At 43.6% G+C, this 26,344-nt stretch overlaps 1 protein-coding gene across 7 annotated transcripts in view; it reads left to right on the top strand.

The window, feature by feature from the left end:
* Positions 1 to 26,344, top strand: part of FTO (FTO alpha-ketoglutarate dependent dioxygenase) — a 250,439-nt gene that overhangs the window by 79,089 nt on the left and 145,006 nt on the right. For all 7 annotated transcript variants that reach the window (XM_048515847.1, XM_048515840.1, XM_048515845.1 and 4 more), the window contains one exon: positions 5,921 to 6,040. In XM_048515847.1, coding sequence (XP_048371804.1) covers positions 5,921 to 6,040 — 120 coding nt within the window. The remainder of the gene's footprint in view (positions 1 to 5,920; positions 6,041 to 26,344) is intronic.

Genomic DNA, 26,344 nt, shown 5'->3' with positions numbered 1-26,344 from the left:
CCGTTTGTTATTCTTAAACTGGGCTTGAAATGCCTGGCTGATATATATCAGCAAACAGCCCAATAAGCTTATTCCAGTAACTACCTGGACAGCTCTATTGAGGTATGGCGATTTTTTTTTAAAAAAAAGAAAAGCTGTACAGCACATGCCTGTTACAGAATGAATTAAGTTGCCTCTTAAGCAGTCAGGTGATTGTTTGGTCACTAGTAATTTACCTTGAAATATGTGATCTGGCAGTGCGGAATGAATGCTGAGCTGTTGATCTGGCTGAGCCATTTCTGGCGCACGAAAGAGATTTATTCATCTCATGGATGTGTCTAGAATGGTGCTCCAAAAGAGTCAGGGGGAAACCACTCATGGGTAAACTCCATTATCAGAGAAAAGAAAAGTGTTTTCTGGGCAGAGGACTAAGTGCATGAGAAAACAAACCTACTGTGGCAAAGGAGCAAGGAGAATCGGCCGTGCTTCGGTGTTTTGAATGTCGAGGTCCGCAAAATGGCAGCTTAACTAACATGTCACGGGAAAAGATGGATGGTGTAAGGTCCTTGGATCTATGACATGCTATAGGGGTTAGATAGAGTGAGGGTGCTCAAGCATGTTGAACCCGTGGGCATTTTTTTTTTGGAATTTTGAGAAAGGGTAGTGTGTGCCAATACAAAAATGGCTGCCATGGAGGATGGGGGATAGTCACAAAATGGCTGCCATGTGGGAAGGCCAAAGCCAAGTATGTTGGCAAAGCCAAAGCCAAATATCTGTCTATGATGCAGGCAGCAATGTTCTCTGCAGATCTAAAGGTAATGCTTCCTGAGGTCTTATGGAGCACTTCCTGTCCCAATGAGGTTGAGGAAAACCACAGCTGGGTCTTTGCTTAGAGGGGCAATCAGTTTGGGGAAGAAACATGCTCTATGAAACACATCAGTGACCCTCATGAAATCTAAGGCACTACGTTGTGGATCACCAGATTAGAGTGTCAGACTGGGCTATGGAGCACCCAGGCTCAAATCCCCAGTGAGTCATGAATCTTGGTGGGTGACCTTTTTGCCAGCCATAATGACATAGGTGTCAAACTGAGGCCCTCCAGATGTTCATGGACTACAATTCCCACAGCCCCTGCTAGCATGGCCAATTGGCCCTTCTGGCATGGGCTGATGGGAATCATAGTCCATGAACACCTGGAGGGCCTCAGTTTGTCACCTATGCGGGTCTCATGTATGTTGTGATGGAGAAGTGGAGAACCAGGAACCTCACCTTGAGCTTCTTGGAGGAAGGATGGGATACAAATGTAAGATAGAGGATTCATAACAGCATGCTAATTTGCGGAAGGGTCCCCCCATCCTCTAATATGTCTTTACTACATAACATGAACTGACCTCCTGTAAGGATGTAAGGACATCATTCAGTACACCTTTTATTTGAAGTGCATTACTGTTCTTCATATTCCTTAGCTACACACTGCTGCTTGTATTTATGCTCTGGTTAAAGATGAGAAGGAACAGATGGTGATGGTTCTGGTGCTGGAAAATCTCTAGTTGCTGTTCTATTCTGCTGGAAAGAAGAATCTAATGTCTTGTTGTCAACGTTCAGCTGTGAGTTTTGGGTTTCCTTACTGAAGTGGCAATGGTGAAACTTAGTTCCCTATCAAATTTGGAGCTGTGTTGGGGCAAAGTTCCCTTTTGTTCCACCAAATGATGACTCAAAAGGAAAAGCCAATCAGGGCTAATGCTGGTGGCCAGGAAGGAAAATCCAGGCCTACTTCTGATTGATGGTAAAACTGTCACTTGTACGACACATGAAGCTCGTGTGATTGAAATCTCATTTGTACACATGCAAACATTTATTTACCTTGAAATCTAGCTGTCAATTAGATGATGTTGTACTCTCTTTTTTTTTTATTGGAAGGCCAACCTTCAGGGATGCTTCTCCGGAGAAATATCTCATCATTGGGGCATTCACTAGCACAGGGGTAGGGAACCTGCGGCTCTCCAGATGTTCAGGAACTACAATTCCCATCAGCCCCTACCAGCATGGCCAATTGGCCATGCTGACAGAGGCTGATGGGAATTGTAGTTCCTGAACATCTGGAGAGCCGCAGGTTCCCTACCCCTGCACTAGCAGATCCAAGACACACATCTACCGTCTCAAATAAATCAAATCTTGCCTGGTGTGCAAAGTTTCTCTGGATATGTGTGGAAACTGTTGACATCAGAGACAGACAAACCTGGATATGAATGGGGACCCAACTGGGCCTGACTAACAATGGCTGACCTGTGATTGTCAAAGATTGAACTTCAAGTTGTGCCATTTCCCAGTGATCCAGCTGCCTCTGTCTTCTCATGCCCATTAATCATTTCCCTTTAGCTGACAGTTTGAATTGTCTGAGACTACCTCAGCTTTACACACACCGCAAAGGTGTTGGTGTGGGCACACTGTTAGGTGACTGCTGGGAAGAGTGTCGCTGTACACAGCTCCGAAGTTAAGGTTAGATGTAGTGTAAACAAGCACGACATTACAGTTAAATGGCAGCACAGCCGGTGGGCGTACTGCCTACTTGAAGAGAGAGGTATATAGATCACCTATCCAGGTGGCATTTAATAACCTGAGTGCCTTTAAATAATTGACTGAGGACCTCAGGCTCCCCAAATGTCAGACCGCGTCGCTGGCCTTTCCCTCCCTTCCTTATTGACTGTAACTCTCAAAGTGTGCCTCTCATAATAGCTTAAAAGAGTTGAGTGGTTTAGCCGAGAGACGATACAACTCTGAGGTAAAATAAACGTGGTAAACAGATGGGAAGTTCAAGATAAAAAACTGTCAGTTGCTTGGCTTTTTACAATAGACTCTGGGGTCGTACAATGGAGCTAACTTCTGCAATACAATCTGGTTTGCTACACATTATTGTTCAGTCGAAATACCAACATCAATGTACACATTTTCTTTTAAAAGCCCTTTTTTAAATTCTGGGTGTAATATGTGAATATTCATCATCGGGGCCCCCCAGACTTTTAAAACTTGCAGGCACCTGTGGAATTCTGACACAGTGTAATGGGTGCAGTCACAAAATGGCTGCTTCGGGAGGTGCAGCCAGCCACAAAATGGCTGCCACAGCTTACCTTCAGTCACACTGTGAAGATCCTTGTGCTGTGGGGGCAGCTGCTGCCAAAACAGTGTTTTTAAAAAATCTGTATGGCCAATCAAATTTCGAATGGCTGATCAAAAATTTTTCTGGGCAAAAGCCCCAACTGGCTCTACTCACTTTCTATAAATACTTGGATAGATTCACATGGAAGGAGGTGGTATGTTGGTCCCAGGCCATAAAGATCCCCTTGAGCAGTGGCGTAGGAGGTTAAGAGCTCAAGTGGTCTGACCTGGAGGAACTGGGTTTGATTCTCAGCTCTGCCACCTTGAGCTGTGGAGGCTTATCTGGGGAATTCAGATTAGCCTGGCACTCCCACACACGCCAGCTGGGTGACTCTTGGGCTAGTCACAGCTTCTCTGGAGTCTCTCTGCCCCACCCAGCCCTCACAGAGATTGTTTGTTGTGAGGGGGAAGGGCAGATTGTCAGCCCCTTTGAGCCTCCTGCAGGAGGAGAGAAGGGGAGGTAAACCAAACCCTCCTCCTCCCTCCTCCTCCCTCCTCCTCCTCCTCCTTCTTCTTTCTTTTCTTTCTCTTCTTCTTCTTCTTTCTTCTTTCTTCTTCTTCTTCTTCTTCTCTTCTTCTTCTTCTTCTTCTTCTTCTTCTCTTTCTTCTTCCTCTTCTTCTTCTTCTTCTTCTTCTTCTTGAACTGAACCTGGAAGGAAGTTGAAAACCAGTGTAGATGGGGCAAGAAAGACTGGTGTGATAGGCTCAAAAGATGACCCCCACCTTGCTTAGGTATCTCCTTTTGACCAATAGATGGATCCCAAGCAAATTTATTTGATTTTCCCAAAATGTTAATAAGATAGGAGAGTATCTTACGTATCTGAGGGTGAGGGTACTGGGAGGGGGTGTTATTACTTAGCTCCCCAAGCTTTAATTTGATTTTTCCCATGTCTTATCACCAAAGGCTCAAAGTAGATTACAGATAAGGTAGATTCAGGTTGGATGGCAAACCATGTGGATGAGCCCAAAGGTGTTCTTGAGACCATGTATTATTGAAATTTGAACATTGCAATCAATTCTGGTCTGGTAGAAGACTTTTTAAACTGGGATGTTTACCTGAGTTCCTCACGCGAGAGAGAGAGCAGTGGAAGCATACAACTGAACCCAAGTATAAACCAGACACCTTCTTTCCATGAACAAACCACAATGAGTTTCCAAGCATAGAGGTCCAACCCTCAAACAAACACTGGAAATTTAAAGTCCAAGGGTTGATTTTCTTCTAACGTCCTCTTCCTTCAGCAAAGAGAGGCTGGCCTTCACCAGAAGAAACCTTTCTCAAGAAAGAAAGAAAGAAAGAAAGAAAGAAAGAAAGAAAGAAAGAAAGAAAGAAAGAAAGAAAGAAAGAAAGAAAGAAAGAAAGAAAGAAAGAAGAAGAGAAAGAAAGAAAGAAAGCAGAAAGAAAGAAAAGAAAGAAAGAAAGAAAGAAAGCAGAAAGAAAGAAAAGAAAGAAAGAAAAGAAAAGAAAGAAAAGACCCATTCTTCTATTGGATTAAGAAGACTTAATTGTAGAAGAAAGTCTAGAGGATGTAACCCCGCATTTAAAGAGTTCAAACTATTAACTTTGGTATACAGCACCCTAAATACTTTTGTGTGTTTGGTTTTTTCCATGGAAGAAGATTAAAAATAAATAAATCCCGAAGTAGACATCCTTATATGTGGTTAATACCACACATTTAACAAACTGTGTTTGAACTCTGTTAGGGAGGAACATATGTTATTAAGGCGATATGCTAAGAAAAGTTAAACTGTTCGTGTAACTTTCCTTTCAAAACCCAGAAGATTTACCTCTGTTAACTGGGATCCGTTAATCCTGTCAATATGTTTTACCAACAGGGGTTGTCTTTTTCCTTTGCATCTACAGTCCTTTTTGTTCAAACAGTTTCTATTGAAAGCAGTTACACACATCAAAAGGGTGTTTAGCGATTATCAGCTAGAATCACTTTCAGACTTTTGTGTCTGCTCTGTTTAGCCTGAGGGAGGAAGAAGGGAAGCGAGAATATTCTCAGGTGAGAACTTAATCAGGGTGGGATTTATTTTGTTTCTGGTCACTTCTGCACCGTCTACAGGTGTCTCTTTGTTCCTGCGTCACATTTAAATAAAGGTAAACAGAACAACATTCTTGGCAGCCTCAGGTGATGAATGAAAGGGGACCTGTACCGATATGTAAAATTCGAGCACAGCCACTGAAATATACATCCTGTTCCAGTTGACTAAAACTGCAGATTACTTGAAATAAGAAGGGAAAGGAATCGGGTGTGATGTGATGGGGGACGAAAGGGGTATCGAGAAAGAGTTCTATGGTTGAAGATTGACCAGCAAGCTGTGAAGTTGCACGGTTCTTCTCTGACAACTGTCTGATGACATCACAAAATGGGTCCGCCGTGGAAAGATTTTGCAACTTGGCCCTTCATCGCCACTCATTCTTTGCCCAAACCACCCAAGCTGACTTTTGGGGTCAGCACAATGAGGAGGGCGCCATGCCGGTGTATCACAGGGGCTGTTTTAGTACTTTCAGACATACAGAAAGGAGAGACAAAATTTCTGGTTGCTGCCGTGCTTCAGGACAAATCAGAAAAAAGCCCTCACGGCAAGTTTAAAATGTTGAAATTTGCCCTTAAAATGGTTTTGGTGGCCACCGGTTGACCCTTCGGTCACCGATCTGTCCTCCCCTCTGTTCCTTGCTCTTGGCCCATAGACTCTTCAACTTTTGCTATTTTTTTTTTGGAGTAGGAAAAAGATCAGGTTTTTTTAAAAAAGTCCCCTGTCCTCTTTTATATTTCCACAGGTTGAATTTGAGTGGCTACGACAATTCTGGTTCCAGGGTAAACGTTACAGGAAGTGTACTGAGTGGTGGAGCAAGCCAATGGATTCTCTGGAAGAATTTTGGAGAAAAATGGAGTTCGTAGTAAGTACAAGTAATAGGGTTGATGTCTTTGGCACTACAGAGCCAGCAGGGCCTTTTCTCTAGAACTGTGGTGCTTTGCAAGGTCAAAGCAAGATTGTCTCCTTGTTTGTTTATCTCCGCGGTGTATTGAGAGCATGGAGAACCTGAAAACCTGGGGGATTCTTTGAGGCTAGGCAGTCTGCAATTGGTGCAATGTCTCCATGTGTCTCTAACTAGATACGTGGTGCTGTTTGGTGTATCTCTTTTCAATGAGGTTTGGGATTATATTTATCAGTAAGTTGGGGGGAGGTGTTTTCTGCAGGGGACAGAAGCTGCTTCTAACTGAAAATCTTCAAGAACTACTTTAATGTTTATGCTTTCTAACACATTAATCACGATTAAATTCAGCTATGGGGAGGTGCAGAAGAGAATGCTAATTGGTAATGTCTGTGGGTTTGGTGAAGTCTCTGGGTAAATCTGGGTTCCTATTATAGTTGGGCTTCTGAATCAGTATTTTCAAGTTGTCTGTTTTTACTTCATACCTGCCCAGCATCCCAAACTATCCTATTAAAATACTCTCTGGCAGCAGGGGGCACTGTTGGGCTGCAGTTTTCCCTGCTAGGTCTATGCAACTACACTCCAAGAAAAATGCAATGCCTCTACATGACTGTATAAGTATTGAAAAATGTACCCGTTTCTTCAAGTTAACCATAATCTCTGAGATTCCATAATACAGGAAATCAATTGTGGGTTAACAAATTCAACAGCAATTTAACATTAAAAAGTAGAGCGTGTTGGGGTAGATCTGGTTTCTATAGAATTTTCAGCTTAAAAAATTATCTTTATGTTCTGTGCATTTGATTAACATAAAATGAATGAGCATTTTTAATGTAATTGCACAAAAGTATGATTTTTGACTCCTTTCCCCCCTCCTTCAGTCTAGTTTCTCTCCCCTCTCCATGAGTGAATTTTCCCATTATGAGAGGGCATGTTCATCTTAATTTGAGTTTAAAGAGCTGGATATTATCTCTGCTATATGTTTGATGTCTCTGTATTGTTTGTTTCCACTTTCCTGCATTTTTCCTCATTTGTGGGCCTGTAAATTAATTGTCGAGATCTACTTCATTTATAATGTATTTAGTTTCCTGAACATTCCAATGCAAAACCACATTTCACAAAAGTTTATCCATACCTCTCAGATGTCTTAATTTTTTTCATTTTGCAGTAAGTGTGATTTCTCTCTCTCTCTCTCTCTCTCTCTCTCTCTCTCTCTCTCTCATCCTAATGTTTATTCTTGGCATTTCTTTCCCTAAGGATGATTTCCCCTCCCTACTTGTTCTTGTGATGTAAATGTTAAACCTTTCATTTGAATGACATTCTGATAAAGCCCCGATTCCCTCCCCCATTTATTACTTCATGAATTTGTGAACAGTTAAAAGGTAAAAGCCGTTTAAACTGAGGACCATCCTTCATTTTCATTCTCCTGCCCTCCCCCTCCCCCGCCTCTAAAAAAATATGAAAGCTATTCAAATATTTGCTTTTTTTAAAAAAAAATTTAGTCACCCAAGATTAACGTGTTATCATGCTCAGCATCAAGATAAGTTCTCGGCAAATTCAAAGGCAGAGTTACCATTTGAAAAGGGTTGTACAAGCTTTGCTTTCTGGGCAGGCTGCTCTCTGAAAAGCTGAAGTCTCATGTGATGCCAAGTGAGTCTTGCCGAAGCTGTTTCGAGATTCAGTGCAGAGACAATTTGTCTCCCAGGGTCTAGTATCATGCAAAACCTCACAAAACTGACATTTATTTTACCTATAAAAATGCCTAACGTTGCCTCCAGATTGGAGGGAAGGAGAAGGGGAGAGATTTTTTTTTAATAAAAAGATAAACCAAGGAGAAGATGAACAATTCATTTTCTCTTTATTGTGAATGAAATATATACCGTGTTTCCCCAAATATAAGACAGTATCTTATATTAATTTTTGCTCCCAAAGATGCGCTATGTCTTATTTTCAGGGGATGTCTTATTTTTCTGTGTTCTGTTCGTCGGGCATGCTTCCAAACAACAACTTTGCTACATCTTACTTTCGGGGAATGCCTTATATTTCGCACTTCAGCACAACCTCTACTATGTCTTATTTTTAGGGGATGTCTTATATTCGGGGAAACAGGGTACATGTTTGTGTGTGTGTATGTGTGTATTTTGCAAACTGTAGATTTAAAAAAATTTCTGTGAAGGACTAATTCTCAAATGACTGGAAAAATGCAAATATATTTATGTTTTGTTCTATATGAACATTTATATCCCACCCTCCCCAACAGGGCTCAGGGCGGCGAACAACATAATAAAACCAAAACAATCATCAATCAACTTAATGAACAATAAACAGTAAAAGAGAACCATTGATGGTGAAAACCCACCCCCTACTACTAATATAATATAATATATTATGATTATTTATTATTTATTAAATTTGTAGACAGTAATGCTGTGGTGACCTTGATTCACTTGAATGACCAAAGAATTATTATGAAAATGTATCCGCTTCCATGAGGGCCAGAAATCTCGACGAATTTTCATTATGCTAGGCAGGCTAAGCTCCAATCAATGGCATCAGTTTCTGAAAGAATGTGTAGTTGGGGGTGGGGGCATGGTTTGATCCCCATAACAGGAACTTAAAAACGATTGGGCTGAACAACAAACTTCTAAGGACATAGTACACGTTGGCTCGATTTAACGAAAATTCTGTCCCTCAGAACGAATAAAACAATTTCAACTTTGAGATGTTTACAAACACAACAGGTTGGTTTCTAGATCAGGGGTAGGGAACCTGCGGCTCTCCAGATGTTCAGGAACTACAATTCCCATCAGCCTCTGTCAGCATGGCCAATTGGCCATGCTGGTAGGGGCTGATGGGAATTGTAGTTCCTGAACATCTGGAGAGCCGCAGGTTCCCTACCCCTGTTCTAGATGTTTGCTTTCGGCTGAAACCATGCACACGCTCAAAGCACTTTAATTTATTACTCAGCCATCTTCTGTCTCGTTGAGTGGATTGTGGCCATATTTCGTGCTTCCATCATAGCAGCTTTTCAAGTGCAAACCGACACAGCAGGGTTGCCTCGCGTTGTATGGGGAAATAAATGATCATGTTTGCATTATCTCTACTTTTTACCTGTTCACCTCCCCCAAGAGACTTTTTCCTTCACCTCCCATTGCTGTACAGAGAAACTGCCCAGAACTGGGAGGAGCCTCATCAGTTCCATTATTTCCATCTTCTATATTTCTGGGAAATCTTAGAACCTGTGTAAATACTGGTCTTCATGCAGAGCTGTTGAAGGAGTGTGTGTGTGTGTGTGAATGGATGTTCTGAACATTCAAAACAGAGGATCTGATTATCCATCTTTTTTTGTAATGGAAAGGAATAAGAGGACCCAGTGAAAGTTACAGCATGGGCCAAACATGGCTGGTGTTGTTCCTATCTAAAAAATAAAATCCAAGGGGAGGCATAATATTTGCCAGGATCAGATATGAAGAGACCTAATGCTAGTGAGAGCATTTAAATTGTGTTGCTCTCTCTTTTACACATGCGTGCCAGCAGCAAGGTTGAAATGGCACGTGAGGAATCAAAAACGTCAGTGGCTGGAATCTGACCATATCTCAGGGTTCCAAGATGCAGCTAAAAATAAGTGTTCATAATAATTAGTGACACCCTTCCCTGTTCCTTACATTTAAGGACTACAGTCTAGCTATAAGTTTCTTTTTCTTTGTTTCATTGGCTTTCATTCCTTACTTATTTAGAGTGCCGGCTTTATCTCCTGGCTGCTGTTTCCGTCTTTTAAGATATGTCAACGCGTCTGCGCTGTTATTCGGCTTTGATTTCAGCAAGGCAAGAGCCGGTGTTTATTAAAACTTACAAGCCTAGCAGCAGCATAGTACTTGAAAGTGTATATCTTTAGTTGCTGAAAAAAATATGAATACTGAAGTATTTACTCCAGAATTCCATTAATTAAAAAAAAACCATAGCAACAGGCTAATAATGCACGTTCAAAAGAGAACCTGTAGGAAAGGAGGGCTTCCCCAATACTTGGTAACAAATAGCTTTTAATGACAGGCATTACCGTTAGATAGATTAAATTAAGAGCATTTCACAAATACATAATCAAACAGTTCAGTTAACGCATGTAGTGCTTTGGTAGCATAAAATAATATGTTGTCAGACATTAATATGGCAAATAGCAGCAAGCCGTTCAGATTATGCTCCTGAATTTTATCTCTCCATATTTCTTTTGTGCTTGCTGGAATTTCTAGTGTCTGTTTTGTGGAGAATGAAGACTAGCCTTTTCTACATAACCTTATACAGGGAACAGGGGCTGCAGGGAACCTTGGTGAGCATTATGGGATTGGTAAACAATACCAATAGTGCACAACTGGATTACAAACCAATCCAGTTGTGGCTGATTCCTAGACAGCAATGGTAGCGCAATATCCACAGTTGCGTGGATGTCTCATTTTGCAGTGCCTCGACAATTTTCTCTCATGAGTTAGTGGAGTCAATTTATATGCAATTTACAAGTTCAGCAAAGATGATGAATTCCAAATACTCTCCAAGATGGCCAAGTTTCTAAAAAGTTCAGTTTTCTTTCTGTAATAGAACATGTTTTATCTACTTAGTTTTCACTTTTGAATGGCAAAACATTAAATGTGTTCTGTGGGCAGTGTTGGTTTTTTTTTTTTTAATGGACTTTAATTGAGAAGTTAAACTGAAGGTGTAACACTGCTTTCTTTTTTCCCCTTCCCTGGGTAGTTCGAATAGAAACACATTAAATGCAAATGAGCCCGGCTGATTTCCATTGGGGGTTGACTTCCCAAATAAATATGTTAGGTAATGACGCTGCCAATCTCCATAAACGGGGGAGAAAATTCACCACTCCACGGTTCCTGAATTACTATCATTTTTTAATAAGCTAGTTCCCTTCCATATCACCCTCGTATAGATATATTTACAATTCCGAGAGAATTCGGAGCTAAGCTTCCAAAACAAAATGTGTGCTCAAAGCACAAAGGGCCGTGTTTATGATTCTCTTTGAAGTCGAGGTCTTTTTTTTTTTTTTTTGCAATAGGATAAGGAAAATTTTTAGAAACTGTGCGATAGTGTTCAGGGTAAATACTTAAACCCCTTTAGAGAATTTCACACACAGATACTGTGCAGTAGAAAAAAAGGATACTTATGTTCCTTATGTTCCTTAAAGCTTCTACAGCCTACAGCTTTGTACTTAAAGACAGAGGTGTTGAATAGAATTCTACCGAGGATACATCCAGTGACAATATCTACAGGAACATCAGAGGAAGCCAATGGATAGCACTTTCTTTTCTTTTCTTTTTTTAACCCTTCTGTGAACAAGAGGAAATTCATGTTGGCAAAGAGCTGAGTCTCTCTCAAGACGGAATTGATCGGGAAGGCATATTTTCCCCCTAATACTGGAATGAAATATTATACAACCCTTGCTGACTTATGGGGAACGTAGAGGACAATGTATATGTATATAACCCAGGACAGTGTATATGTAATTTCTTTGCATTCAGGTGTTTGTGGTGTTCCATTAAGGAATGGCATAATGTATCTGGCCTACTCATGTAGAGCAGTATATTAAGATACTATTGGATTTGGTTATATTCTTGCAGGAAATCAAAGACGTGCTTGAGCTCTGGAAGATTGTGCAAAATTGTTTTAAGGTGGAAGGTCAGGGCTGGATCCAGACCGGAATGGCAATTTCCATCAATTCCCGCTTCCTACTACAGATGCTCCCGTGCCATTCTTTGGAGTCCCTTGTCTCTCTGGATTCCCATTTTGTGGTGATCAGTGGGCTACAGTTAAAGGGAGCACAGGAAGGTGTTTTTTCCCCTGTTGATGAAAAAATTAACCCAGATCCAGCCAGTGAGATAGGTGTATCACATCTAATGATGTTTATCCTCATGCTATGATAGGAAGTGTGGTACAGTAGTTTAAGGGCCAGAGTACTAGTGGGAAGACCTGGGTTTGTATCCCCATTTTGTCATGCAGTTCACTGGATTGGAATCAGATTAGGAACTGAGGTCCTGAATATCAGCCTTATCTTCTTAGATGAAAGGTGGGACGTCACGTACGTGTAATAAGAAGAGTTGGTTTTTATACCCCCACTTTTCTCTACCATTAAGCAGTGGCTTAAGATTACCTCCCCTCCCACAACAGGCACCTGGTGAGGTAGGTGGGGCTGAGATAGCTCTGAGAGAACTGTGTGTCGTCCAAAGATATCCAGTAGGCTTGATGCAGAAGAGCAGGAAATCATACCTGTGTCTCTGGATTACAGTCCGTCGCTCATGTGGAGGAATGGAGAATCATACCTAGTTCTCCAGATTGGAATCTACTGCTCTAAACCACCACACCACTCTGATTCTCAGTAACACTAGCACAGAAGCTAAAGTTAGACCTCCATCTTGTTGGACAATGAATCACCCTAATAATTCACCTCATGGATTTTCTTGCCCACCTATAATCCTACCTAAAAGCAGCAGTGGCGTAGGAGGTTAAGAGCTCGTGTATCTAATCTGGAGGAACCGGATTTGATTCCCAGCTCTGCCGCCTGAGCTGTGGAGGCTTATCTGGGGAATTCAGATTAGCCTGTACACTCCCACACATGCCAGCTGGGTGACCTTGGGCTAGTCACAGCTTCTCGGAGCTCTCTCAGCCCCACCTACCTCACAGGGTGTTTGTTGTGAGGGGGGAAGGGCAAGGAGATTGTAAGCCCCTTTGAGTCTCCTGCAGGAGAGAAAGGGGGGATATAAATCCAAACTCTTCTTCTTCTTCTTCTAAAAGCTCAAGAATAATGTTTAGAGTCTAAGAAAGAGCAAGTTAGTAGAAAGAAATCTTGTACAAGTCTACTCAGAACCCTACTCAGGTCTATTCAGTGTGGCTTACTCCCAGGAATGTGGTTTCAGGTTAGCCCGGTTAGAAGGCCTCGGTAGCTCTATATGGTTGCAAGCACAATTAGATGGTTGTGGATTTAAGTGGAGAATTTCTAGTGTCCCTTTCTAGAAAGAGTTTCTGTTGTGCACCACGAGGACCCTCAAGATGCTGCCACGACCACTGGCTAGTTGAACAACTAATTTAAGAAGTCTCATTCACTGCCCCAGCCTTTACTTTTTCCTCAGCTTTTTATGTATATTTAGGGACCCCAGTTACTTGTTGGTCTAAATCAAAATCATACTTCATGCTGGAAAAGATATTTCCTTAGGAATTTTTTTTAAAAAAATATATTCAGGTATATCTTCTTCAATGTTGGTATAGTCCAGTTAATGTTACCACTAGACCCCTGTTTATTTTTTTGATTACACAGTCAGACCATATCTTTGACTTGACTCCTGGGATTTGTAGCCAGGGTTTTTAAAAGGGGGTATTTAATAGGGGATACCAATGCACCCATGAGATGATGTCAACGTTCTGAGTTTTTTATGCCTTAGCACTAGATTTAGGGGTTAATCTCACTGGGAGAGGTCAGACTAGCCCCAACTCATCAGATCTCGGAAGGGTGTTTTGAGTTGCTCAGCACAAGTATGCCTTTCTCCCGCTTTTTAGAAGAGGAAGAAGAGGAAGAGGAGGAGGAGGAGTTTGGATTTATATCCCCCCTTTCTCTTCTGCAGGAGACTCAAAGGAGCTTACAATCTCCTTGCCCTTCCCCCCTCACAACAAACACCCTGTGAGGTAGGTGGGGCTGAGAGAGCTCCGAGAAGCTGCGACTAGCCCAAGGTCACCCAGGTGCCGTGTGTGGGAGCGCACAGGCTAATCTGAATTCCCCAGATAAGCCTCCACAACTCAAGCGGCAGAGCTGGGAATCAAACCCGGTTCCTCCAGATCAGAATGCACCTGCTCTTAGCCACTACGCCACTGCTTACTGAAAAGACTGGGAGAGACTGCTCTCAGGCCCCTTCCGCACACGCAGAATAACACACAACCGACTTTCACAATCGTTTGAAAGTGGATTTTGCTATTCCGTACGGTAAAATCCAGCTTCAGAGTGCACTGAAAGTGGATTGAAAGTGGATTATTCTGCATGCGCGGAAGGGGCCTCAGGGGGAGGAGCTATACGTGCCCAATGCATCTCCCAGATTTGATGGCCTTGGTGCTAGTCCAAGCTCCGGTGGAGGCAAGGCAGGCTTCCTGTGGAATGCGGTACTGGGCCCCGTCCATTTCAACAACACACGTCAGCTCAAGCCTCAGCGAGCTGACAGGAACCAAGGCGGCTGGAAGGGAGTGAGGTGGGGTTGCGCATACTGACCCAGTCAAGTGCAGCCAGCTGGGGCGCCCTACGGCTGAGGAACGGCTGACAGGACAAGCGCAGGGAAGGAACAGGGAAAAAATGGAGCCTCTGTTTTTGATGCCACCATCACTTTACACCCCTTTCCCTCCGTTTGACATTGGTCACGATCCAAAGATCTGAGCACTACGGGGAGTCTTTCTGCCCATATCTTTTTCTCAGGCTGTACCCAAGTGGGCTTGAAAAACAACAACACATTTCACAGTGGAATTGGTTGGAGCGAGAATGTAGACAGAAACATCCGCCCGCGTGCAGACAACCCTGATCACTCAAGTTGTGAACTTCCAAAGAGGTAGTCCTGTTGCGTTTTGAAAATTAATCCCTTTGGGAGGCTGTCGACGCGATGCCGCTTTCAATTCCGGTGACTTAAAATGAACCCAGCGCCCCTAGCGATGCGAATGTTTGCATCAAATTGGTACCCGCCATTAGCACTCGGTTATTTATCTAGCCTTTTTATTTCTTTGATCCTGCAACTTGTTTGCAAATGAATTCTACCTTTGGCTGATACATGGGAAACTAAGCCCACAGCTTCAATAAGACTTAGAAGTGATAATAACGAGCTTTATTTTGTGTGTCGTCGGAAATGGGGGGAGATATACTTAGAAGGTAAACAGCTTTAGGAGCTGCCTATGTTGTTTCTGCAACCAGCAGGCTAAATATTGGGGTACATGCCTAACACCAGTGTGGCAGAGAACACACACCTGTGGTGCTTCACTTTGGAGCGAATCTATTTTAGCCCCTGGCTGCGGAACCCATCTTTTCGCACTGGCAGATCCAGAGGCGAACAGAGACGCTGTCCAGGAAACGGTTAAAGAGAAGAGGTCCGGCTCTTGCAATTCGGCTTAGCTTCTTTGAGCAATTATTGGGGAGATCTCTCTCTCCGATATTAACTTTGGAGTCTGCGTGTCTGGCAGCAGCTTGGGCAGTCGAGTTTAAATCAAGCAGGCAATAACGGCACCCTTGATGTCAGCTGAAATCAAGCTGCTTTCTTGCTTCTTTGGCCGGGTTGTTTTTTTTTTAAAAAAAAGATCGCCAAACCTTTTGTTAAATTTTGGCGTACCTGTGCACCTACCCCTCACCGCACAACAAGCCCCAGCAAAATAGGAATGTTTGTCGTTTAGTGGCATGTGTATCAAGGTCTGAAAAGCCAAGAGCCAGTCCTTATCTTTGCTTCAGCCGGTGGAAGGGTGCTGCTCTGTGTCTTATAAAGATTTCTGGCACAGGGAGCAAACCTGGTCAGTTTCAGATTCTTTCTTGGGACCTGTCTGGAGTGTTGACAAGGAGCTTGCTGGAATATTAATACACTCTCCATCATCAAATGCTGTTGCATACCCAAAGGATGAGAAATATTTTAATCAGCTTTCAGCTTGTCTAGCAAGAGTCAGTTTATTCCTTTGGGAGTATACATTCGTGCACTCTCTCTTTTTTCCCACTTTCTTTTTTTTCTGTCTCGCTCTCTCGCTCTCCCTCTCTCCGTTACTTTGAAAATCCGAGTACAGGAGGCAAATTTTACACTTTTCCAGGCGTGTTTTTTTTTTTTTGCTTTGATTCAGGGGGCGAATTTTAAGCGAGAAAACCACGAAGAACAGTTTGTTCTCTGTAACGCAGAGGGAACCCCCTTTTTACTCTCCGTTTCTAGCGATCTGGGACCCTGAGAAAATGGATGAGGCACAGTTGGTTGCCGGAGGGAGAAGAAGCATCGATCCAAATCCCTCTTGGTCTGCTGTCTGTGCGTTTCATAATAACTTGATCTGATAGTTAATCACCGACTCTCCAGACGCAAGGGCTCTTTCACGCCTCATATTTTTAGGTGCACTTTTTCCGACTAAAGCGTCCACCACCCACAAAAATGTGATCATGGCGTATGGTTGGTTAAACACATGTGCATTCTCTGAGCAGCTTGGGTGGTGTATATGGCTCTTCCCCATTTTGTCCTCACAACAGTTTTATAAGGTAGGACAGGCCAAGAGAACATGACTCTCCCAAGTTCACCCAGTGTGCTTCAAGACCAAGTGGAGACTGGAACCTCAATCTCCCAACTCCTAGTCAAACACTCTAATCCAGAGGTCCCAACATTTTTGAGCCTGTAGAGATCTTTGGAATTCTGACCCAGGGTGGTCCAACGCCCATTTTCCTTTGACTTGACTGCTTTATAGGAGGTGGTAAAACTTGCTGAACAGCGTACAATGACCTGCAGTTGGGCCAAAGCAACTCCAGTAGGACGCTATGCCAGTATTAATTTTATTGTACCAAAATCCACGGGCTGACAAGAACCATTCGCCGGTTTCTGGAGAGATGTTCAACAGACTTTCCCAGAAGGGATCTCTTCCAGCTATAGATGGAGAAGGGGACATAGCCAGTGGCGTAGTGGCTAAGAGCAGGTGCACTCTGATCTGGAGGAACCGGGTTTGATTCCCAGCTCTGCCGCTTGAGCTGTGGAGGCTTATCTGGGGAATTCAGATTAGCCTGGGCACTCCCACACACGCCAGCTGGGTGACCTTGGGCTAGTCACAGCTTCTCGGAGCTCTCTCAGCCCCACCCACCTCACAGGGTGTTTGTTGTGAGGGGGGAAGGGCAAGGAGATTGTAAGCTCCTTTGAGTCTCCTACAGGAGAAAAAGGGGGGATATAAATCCAAACTCCTCCTTCTCCTCCTCCTCCTCCTCCTCCTCCTCCTCCTCTTCTTCTTCTTCTTCTTCTCCTTCTCCTTCTCCTTCTCCTTCTCCTCCTCCTCCTCCTCCTCCTCCTCCTCCTCCTCCTCCTTTAGTCTTAGTCTTCATCTATGTAGGCCCTCTTGCTTGACATATTTGTTATTTAATAACTGTACTTCTCAAGAATGAAGAGCGTATGGTGGGAAGGGGGCAGAAGAAGACTAAAAAGATTAGTTATGCTTAAATGTCCTTAAAAACTTCTCTCTTTTTTTGCTGTGAGAATTATATGGACTTAAAATTTGCGGCAGGTCCTCCGAGCACAGCCAAAAACGGCTGTTGAGGGAAAACGTTTCCAAAGAGCTGATAATTGTTTTCCTGCTGCGGTGCATGGTGAATGCGAACTAGATAAGCTGGGCCGTGTTTGCGGCTGCACTGCTTCAGGATCACTTTCCGGAACTGTATGTCAGAAAGGGGCCGGGGAGGGAGGAACGACGGGAGCAGAACAGACTTGTCTGAAGGCTTGCTCGAGCCGAGACTGGGAATTGAAATGGATTCCTCACGTTGTCTGCCTCGTGTCCTGGCTTAGCACCTGGCTGAGATGCTTCAATCGGATGGCCGCGAGTGTCTACGGATCCTCCAGGGGCGTTTAGCCACAGTCCCTTTCTGGCATTTTCCATTTGTTCAATTCAATCTTACCTGTGTTTTCTTTGCTAGTAACACAGCAATAGGTGGAAATGTATATAAAATCAGCCTGCCATGTTAAGAGTGAGCCTACCTACAAGGTTTTTGTTTAGGGGAGAGGAGGAGTAGAAGATGATGATTTCGGATTTATATCCCACCTTTCTCTCCTGTAGGGAGACTCAAGGTGGCTTACAAGCTCCTTTCCCTTCCTTTCCCCACAACAGACACCTTGTGAGGTAGGTGGGGCTGAGAGAGTTCCGAAGAACTGTGACTAGCCGAAGGTCACCCAACAGGAATGTAGGAGTGCGGAAACACATCTGGGTCACCAGATAAACCTCTGCCATTCAGGTGGAGGAGTCGGCAATCAAACCCGATTCTCCAGATTCGAGTCCACCTGGTCTTAACCACTACACCACACTGGCTCTACCCTTCAGGTTTCTTCTAAGTGTTAAGAAGCTCACTAGTGGCTGTCTTCAGGTATTAGGACTTGAACATCCAAAGTGCAAAACTGAATTTGACAGCAGTCTTCTCTGGGGAATTATGCATCTCCCTCCAGGGCTACTAAAGCTCCCATTTGTCTCCAAATTAGTGCTGTAGTAACCCTCTTGAGTTCTCAGCTTGCCCAGAATCTGGTCTTCACAGTGACCTAGCCGTGGTCCTGACTGACTGCTCTGGACTCTTGCAGTGCCTTGCCAAGGAGCTAACCAAGGTCCTGGCTGGCTGCTCTGAACTCCCGCCACACCCTGTCAGAAATACCTTTCCCTAGAAAGAGTGTCCCAAAACTGGAACCATCATGACTGCGGGTGAAGATAGTGGAGCAGACTCTCTCGATCATCCTGACCTGTTCCCATGCCATCTCAAGGACTGGAATACTCTCCCATCAGCCTCTTTTCTTGTGACATCACTTCCTGATTGGAACAGAAGGATGGTTGAGGTAGTCGCTGTTCTGGCATACCTAACTTCTAGCTTGTCCAGAGGCAGTGTGGCGATTGTCCTCAGAGCTGGCTCTGTGTAGCCTAGCACCACAATTCAATTGAGGAGGTCCATGTACAGAATTAGGCTTCTGTGGATGTGGGGTCAAGAAAGAGAAATAAATCGGATTCCGCATTCATACTTTCGGATGTGCGTCCCATCAAACATGATGTAGCACAAATAATTCACATTCTCAAATGAGATTTGCTTTCAGATGGACGCATGATTTATATAGCCGGGTCTTGATCCAGCAAGTGATACACATGTGGTTGTTTGGTAACATGCACAAATCTACTAGCACAAGAAAATGTGAGGGTAAAGGGGTGAGGGAATCTACAGTCACATTTTTTAAAAAGCCATTTGAAAGTTAAAATGATGTTTTGTTTATTTTATGCTACCTGTCTGCCTACATGTTTATTCTGCGCTTCCTCCGAGAAGCTGGAATCCATGCCGTTTGAGGAGAAATTTAGGAATCTGGATATGTTTAGTTTGGTGAAGAGAAGGTTAACAGGTGACATGATGGCTATGGCTCATTCCGCACATGCAGAATAATGCACTTTCAAACTGCTTTCAGTGCTCTTTGAAGCTGTGCGGAATGGCAAAATCCACTTGCAAACAGTTGTGAAAGTGGTTTGAAAACGCATTATTTTGCGTGTGCGGAAGGGGCCCATGTTTAGATATTTGAAGTGATGTCATGTTGGTGAGGGAGGAAGCTTGTTTTCTGCTGCTCCAGAGACTAGGACCAGGAGTCATGGGTTCAAGGTGAAGGAAAAGAGATTCCACCTAAACATCAGGAAAAACTTCCTGACAGTAAGGGCTGTTTGACAATGGAATGCCTCATCTCAGAGGCTCATTCCGCACATGCAGAATAATGCACTTTCAAACTGCTTTCAATGTTCTTTGAAGCTGTGCGGAATGGCAAAATCCACTTGCAAACAGTTGTGAAAGTGGTTTGAAAACACATTATTTTGTGAGTGCGGAAGGGGCCAGAGTGTGGTGGAGTCTGCTTCTTTGGAGGTTTTTTAAAAGATGCTGGATGACCATCTGAGAAGAGTGCTTTGATTGTGTGTTCTTACATTGCAGGGGGTTGGACTTGACGGCCCTTGGGGTCTCTTCCAACTGTATGATTCTAAGCTCAAACCTTCCTACATGGATCGCCCCTTATTTTAGACATCAGTTACAATAGATAGTACAATAGAAAGCTGAAATTGCCAGTTTGTATTCTCATTCTTCAGTTTCCTGGTCCAAGGCTTACTGGGTGAGCATATGTTTTACATGAAGAATGTCCCCAAATTCAAAGCCAGGGTGCCCACATCTTGGCTGATACTCTCAGTTCAGGAAGAAGCCAATCAGTGTGAGAATGTGGGCAGGCAGTTCTGTGTGATGGTTGGGTTGCTAGAAAAACTATTAGGAGCCTTTGCCACTACAGTCACTTGGAGGCTCCATCGCATGAAGCCTCATTCAAGAGTTCCTGTGTGAACTGGGTCATGGCCTTTATTTTAACAGATCTAAATAAGTCCAAGGCCAAATATGCCCTATTTAGTACATTCTTTCTTGGCTCATATCTTTACATCTGAACATGGGAAGTGACTTTTGTTTAAATACCACAATTATTAGGAAATGAAAGAATCTTCCTTTTGAAGCATGCACAAAGTAGATCTGAATGCAGTCCTAGAAATAGCTGGGCAATTTCTTGTAGCTGTCTCTTGTTCCTGTGTTCGGAGGTATTAAATATTTCTGAACAAGCCCAAAGTTTGCAAAGAGAAGGTAAATAACTTGAAGAAAATGTGCATGGATTGTCAACGTTGTGTTGTGAGGTCAGGAAAGCTGCAGTTCTTTCAAAGCGGGGCGACTTGTTTCAGAGTTTCTCTTTCTCCTGCTATTTGTGCAGTTTGGGAGTCTACTCTGCTTTAATTATATGAGGTGTTACAATTTCCTGATGACTAGTTATATTATTTATGATGCAAGGGGTGTTAATCTTGTGGCACTTAACACCCTATTTACAACCGGGCGGTTACGTTTTCCCCCCAATTGGATGTCCAGTGTGTTTCCCTTCTTAGCTATCCTTTAAAAAAGAGTTTTGTTGCTTTTCAGTTTCAGTATTTCCTGTTTGATTTGTAAAGTGCAGTTTGCTTGTTTATTTTCTAAGGCTTTCATGGCTACAATCAACTGGCTGTTGTGAGTTTTCCAGGCTGTGTGTCTGTGATCTGGTAGTTTTGGTTCCTAACATTTCACCTGTACCTGTGGCAGGCATCTTCAGAGGCATTATCACAGTAAGATGGGTCTCTTACCATGACATACCTCTGACGTTCCCAGCCATAGATGAAGGTGAAACATTAGGAGCTAAAATGACCAGACCGAAGCTACACAGCCTGGAAAATCCATAACAGCCAGTTTTGTCTGTTTGGTGCATAAACCTGATTAAGAATCTTAACTCCATTTGGGTATGTCAGACACTGGTAAAATAAAACGTAACTTGGTTGTTACCAGACCCACCCATGGTAGCTTGGGAGGAACCCTGTTTTTAAGACAACAGATTCTCTATCCATCCTGCCAATCCTTGGGGTTCAATTTCCCTCTATGCTAGTAAGGTAGGCCACTGGGTCACACACACTCAGCCTAACCTACCTTACAGGGTCGTTGTAAGGAGGAAATAGGACATGGGAGAATTTCATGCACCTCATGATTGACTTTGAGGAAAGATGGTATGAAAATGTCCTAGCTACATCTGAATTGTTTCATTGCGTCGAATGGGCATTGCTTGTGAATACGCCAGCTAGATCTGAATTGCTCCGTTGCGTCAGATGTTTTTTAGCGAAGGTGATTTAGAAATTTCCACCTCTATGACCACTGAAAAAGGACTGGATTCTACAGCAGATGATTTTTCACATTTGTGGCCTTTTTCAAGAGCAGCACTTACCCCAAATCAAAGTAGTTTTCTATGCCATCATTTTCCATCTGCACACTCATCCTCCAAACGTTTTCTGGTTGATGTATTGTCGAAGGCTTTCACGGCTGGAATCACTTGGGTCCTGTGTGGTTTCCGGGCTGTATGGCCGTGTTCTAGCAGCATTCTCTCCTGACGTTTCGCCTGCATCTGTGGCTGGCATCTTCAGAGGATCTGAAGATGCCAGCCACAGATGCAGGTGAAACGTCAGGAGAGAATGCTGCTAGAACACGGCCATACAGCCCGGAAACCACACAGCAAGTTTTCTGGTTGGCTTAATCGGGGGGGGGGGGGGGTCCCCATACATGTGCTCTGGTGATGCTACACAGCTTTGCTGATCTGAACAGAATGCCCTCCCCCAAGAGAAAAACACATGAAATGACAACAATTAAGAGGAAAATAAGAAAAGTGTGAGGCGAGGGACACGAAAATGGGGGATCAAGCACAGATGGACAGGCTGGGCAATTGGACTGGGGGGCGTAGATAATGGCCAGGCTTATTGGCAGGAAAGGAAGATCATATCAGCTAGAAAGGAGCAGCAGTGGGTAGGAGGTTAAGAGCTCATGTATCTAATCTGGAGGAACCGGGTTTGATTCCCAGCTCTGCCGCCTGAGCTGTGGAGGCTTATCTGGGGAATTCAGATTAGCCTGTGCACTCCCATACACGCCAGCTGGGTGACCTTGGGCTAGTCACAGCTTCTCGGAGCTCTCGGAGCCCCACCTACCTCACAGGGTGCTTGTTGTGAGGGGGGAAGGGCAAGGAGATTGTAAGCCCCTTTGAGTCTCCTGCAGGAGAGAAAGGGGGGATATAAATCCAAAAAAAACATATAAGTGAAAAATACTGCAATTAAAGTGTTCCTTTTGTGAAGTAAAAGGTGGTTGGAAACGCTTCTGACACCAAACTGAGGTGGGGTGGAGAAATGCGGAACTCCACAGATAAAACATTCCCTTAGTGGGCTAGATACGAGGTAAAACACTTGTGAGGAAAGTGCCTGTATTCAACGAAGACCAGCAGCCCAGATCCTTTCCCACCCACCCCAGACTTTCTGGAGTGAAATTGCCAGTAAAGCGGAGTGTGAAGAAATCCTGAATCTTTTCCTCTGTGTTAGTTCTCAGTCTGACACAATAAACATTAGGGGATTGAATTCACCTAATATATTCTTAATCTCAAATAGAGAGAAAAATGAAACGTGAAACTATTTCCACTGGGGATGCTGTAAATCTTACAAAATGCATACACTCTCTGTTTCAGCACACATCAAAGCGCAGTGGCTCGGGAGAGTAGAATATGTTTTTAATCTTAGTTTGATGAGCAAAACTTTCACTGTAATATTTATTATGAGTGGCTTCGCTTGTGTTGCCTCTTTCCTTTGTTCTGTTTATACACAGCCTTCCTTTCTTCCTGGGGTAAAAAAAAGAGAGAGAGGAGGAGAGAGTGGGAAGTATCACTTTTCACAAAGACAAGTAATAGTGCGAGGGTTTGTTCGTTTAAGGCCAATTGTAAGCCCACGTGGCAGATACAAACTTTCCTTTTATTGTGCTCGATCCCCAAGGAAAACGTGGCTCCCCAAAAGTTTCCCATGAATGCTTTTTTGTTTGTGAAGGCGTAGTTATGGGTTTGACTGTCTGTAGTAAGATCAAGGAAGATGAAGAACCACCGGATTGCTCTTTTCTTTCTTTCTTTCTTTCTTTCTTTCTTTCTTTCTTTCTTTCTTTCTTTCTTTCTTTCTTTCTTTCTTTCTTTCTTTCTTTCTTTCTTTCTTTCTTTCTTTCTTTCTTTCTTTCTTTCTTTCTTTCTTTCCTCCTTTTTCTTTCTTTCTTTCTTTTCCTCTCTTTGGCTCATTCCGCACATGCAGAATAGTGCACTTTCAAACTGCTTTCAGTGCTCTTTGAAGCTGTGCGGAATGGCAAAATCCACTTGCAAACAGTTGTGAAAGTGGTTTGAAAACACATTGGCCACTGGGTAATGCTTGGAAGGGGCCTTTCTCACTCATTCTCTTGTTCTTCACCTCATTCTTCTTCTTTCTATGTCTCGTGGGGAAAACATCAGTGGGTCATGTGTTATGCCACACCCTTGTGGTGTTTTCCAACTTGTTGTGGTTGTTCCTCCTTAACTACCAAATGTCGGCACAAACCACCTGCGGATTCTTCTGCTCACGAAACTGCGCTTTTGAGCAGTTCCCGTTCATTTTGGCATGTGGTTTTGGATCACCACCCTGTTCAAGCAGAGGAGGCACTGTACAGCTAGATTTAAAAGGACACTGTGGTGTAGTGGTTAAAGTATCAGACTAGGATCTGGGAAATCCAGGTGTGAATCCCCACTCTGCTGTGGAAGCTTGCTGAGTAATCTTGGAGATCTCGTGGGATTACAAGTGATCTGTAGATGTCCATGATCAATTCACCAGGAGACCGTGGCTACTTTGGAGGGTAGAGGAAGCAGTGGCGTAGGAGGTTAAGAGCTCATGTATCTAATCTGGAGGATCCGGGTTTGATTCCCCGCCTCAGCTTGCCATACTGAGCTGTGGAGGCTTATCTGGGGAATTCAGATTAGCCTGTGCACTCCCACACATGCCAGCTGGGTGACCTTGGGCTAGTCACAGCTTCTTGGAGCTCTCTCAGCCCCACCTACCTCACAGGGTGTTTATTGTGAGGGGGGAAGGGCAAGGAGATTGTCAGCCCCTTTGAGTCTCCTGCAGGAGAGAAAGGGGGGATACAAATCCAAACTCTTCTTCTTCTTCTTCTAGAGTCCAGGGCATTATGCCCCTGTGAAGTCCCTTCCCCAAACCCCTCCTCCTCAGCCCCCCCCCGCAAATGTCCAGATTTTTCCCAACCTGGAGCAAGCAACTTTCCTCATGGAGCATTTATTAACTATTGATTTTCCTTCCTCTCTTGGCACATAGTTTGGGAATGACAATCGGATAATTTAAGTGATGGTGTTGTGGTTATTCTTCAGCACAAAGAAGAGCTTAAGAACTTATTGCCTTGAGCAGCCTTGAGTTCCGATAGGGTAGAAAGGCGACTAATACATGTTTTAAATAAAATGTAATAATAATGATAATACCTTTTTTAAAAAAAAGAACGATGATGTCCTTTGAGCACGCATATCAGAGAGTTCGTCTCACGTTTGACTAGGCTGTTGCTTTGAAAGGTGGGGGGTATGGCGTTTGAAAGACTTTGCGCCCTTTTCATTTGGTCACAGCATCCTTTCTGAACTGTTTCCATTTTCCTCTCACCGTTAACTCTTTAGGGTTTGTTTCTTTGTTTTCTCCGACTTCACGGCTTTGATTGAGCAGTAAAAGCACAGAAGCTGAAAAGAGGCGCCCAGCTGGTGGAACTGGTAACACGGCAAAGCATATTTTGCATGAAATTTCTGGGTATAAACCGAAAGCTCTTCTGCCTCTCTCACCCCCGCCCTTTCATTTTTAATCAACACTTAAAATATTCATGCTGTCTGAGTAAACCGGGCACCATCTTTAGAGGTCAGGTGGAGCTGAAACCTGAACAGATGTCCAACAAACATCCTGGATTGTTTTTAATTGTCTTCCCTTTCTCCGGCAGCAGTAATTCTTGTTTATATTGTCAAGGGCCTTTCCCCGGAGTGTAAGTCGACCATATTCCGAGGTCACATGCTTAACCCCATGGCATGGCTACAATGCAAATGGCCCCTTTTGTTTTCATTAATGTGCACCCAAAGCAGTATACAGGCAGGATGCAAGACGAGCTTTCACAAAACTTAAATAACTTATTGTTAAAAAAAAAAAAGAACCATCACAAAGGAAAGCGTTTGTATTGTCTCCATCCCAGAGATGGTTAGCCGTACCCTTGAGCATCAGCTACAAGCCGGTTGATTGATTTGCCGACGGAGAGCATCATTGTGTGCCGTGTTGATCTTTTGACCTGGAATACCTTAGATCCACCTTTTTCCCCCCTTCCCCTCTCCAAAAATGGCTCTTCTCATTTGAATGCTTTTGAAACAGGAGGAATGCCTTGGGTTGGCTTGTTTTCAACACAAAGCTCGGCATTCGTGTTTAGCATCTTAACATCCGATCTGCAGCTGAGTACAATTGCTTTGATTTCTTTCTTTTTTTATTCTGGGAACAAGAACATGGGAAACAGAGATGTCAAAATACCATCCCTGTTTCCTTACTTATTATAAAGGCAGGGAGATCATAAATGTTTGGACCTCATGGAGGATCCAAAGACTCAAGTCAGTCCACAATTGGTACCGATTCTTTCTTTGGACTCCCCAGATTCAGAAGTTGCTTTGTTGATAGACATGTAACTATCAATTAAAATATCTGTACCTTGCCTTTCCTGAGTGTTACAAGGCAAATTGTAGTTCTGAGATTAAAAAACATACAAAATACAGTAGAACCCCACTTATTCCCCTCCACAGCTTAAACCTCACTTAAGGCCCTTCCTAATAAATGGGCATTACAGTACTTCCTAAATGGTCTACCCCCACCCTTTATGGGAGCCAGCATGGTGTCTTGGTTAAGAGCAGGTGGATTCTAATCTAGAGAACCGGGTTTGATTCCCCACTCCTCCACCTGAGTGGCAGAGGCTTATCTGGAGAACCAGATGTGTTTCCACACTCCCTCATCGCTCCTGCTGGAGTGACCTTGGCTAGTTACAGTTCTCTCAGAACTCTCCCAGCCCACCTACCTCACAAGGTGTCTGTTGTGGGGAGAGGAGGGGAAAGAAGCTTGTAGGCCACCTTGAGTCTCCTT

Source organism: Sphaerodactylus townsendi, linkage group LG14 (genome assembly GCF_021028975.2).
Source record: "Sphaerodactylus townsendi isolate TG3544 linkage group LG14, MPM_Stown_v2.3, whole genome shotgun sequence".
Classification (NCBI taxonomy): Eukaryota; Metazoa; Chordata; class Lepidosauria; order Squamata; family Sphaerodactylidae; genus Sphaerodactylus; species Sphaerodactylus townsendi.
This window is presented reverse-complemented; position numbering and strand designations above follow the sequence as displayed.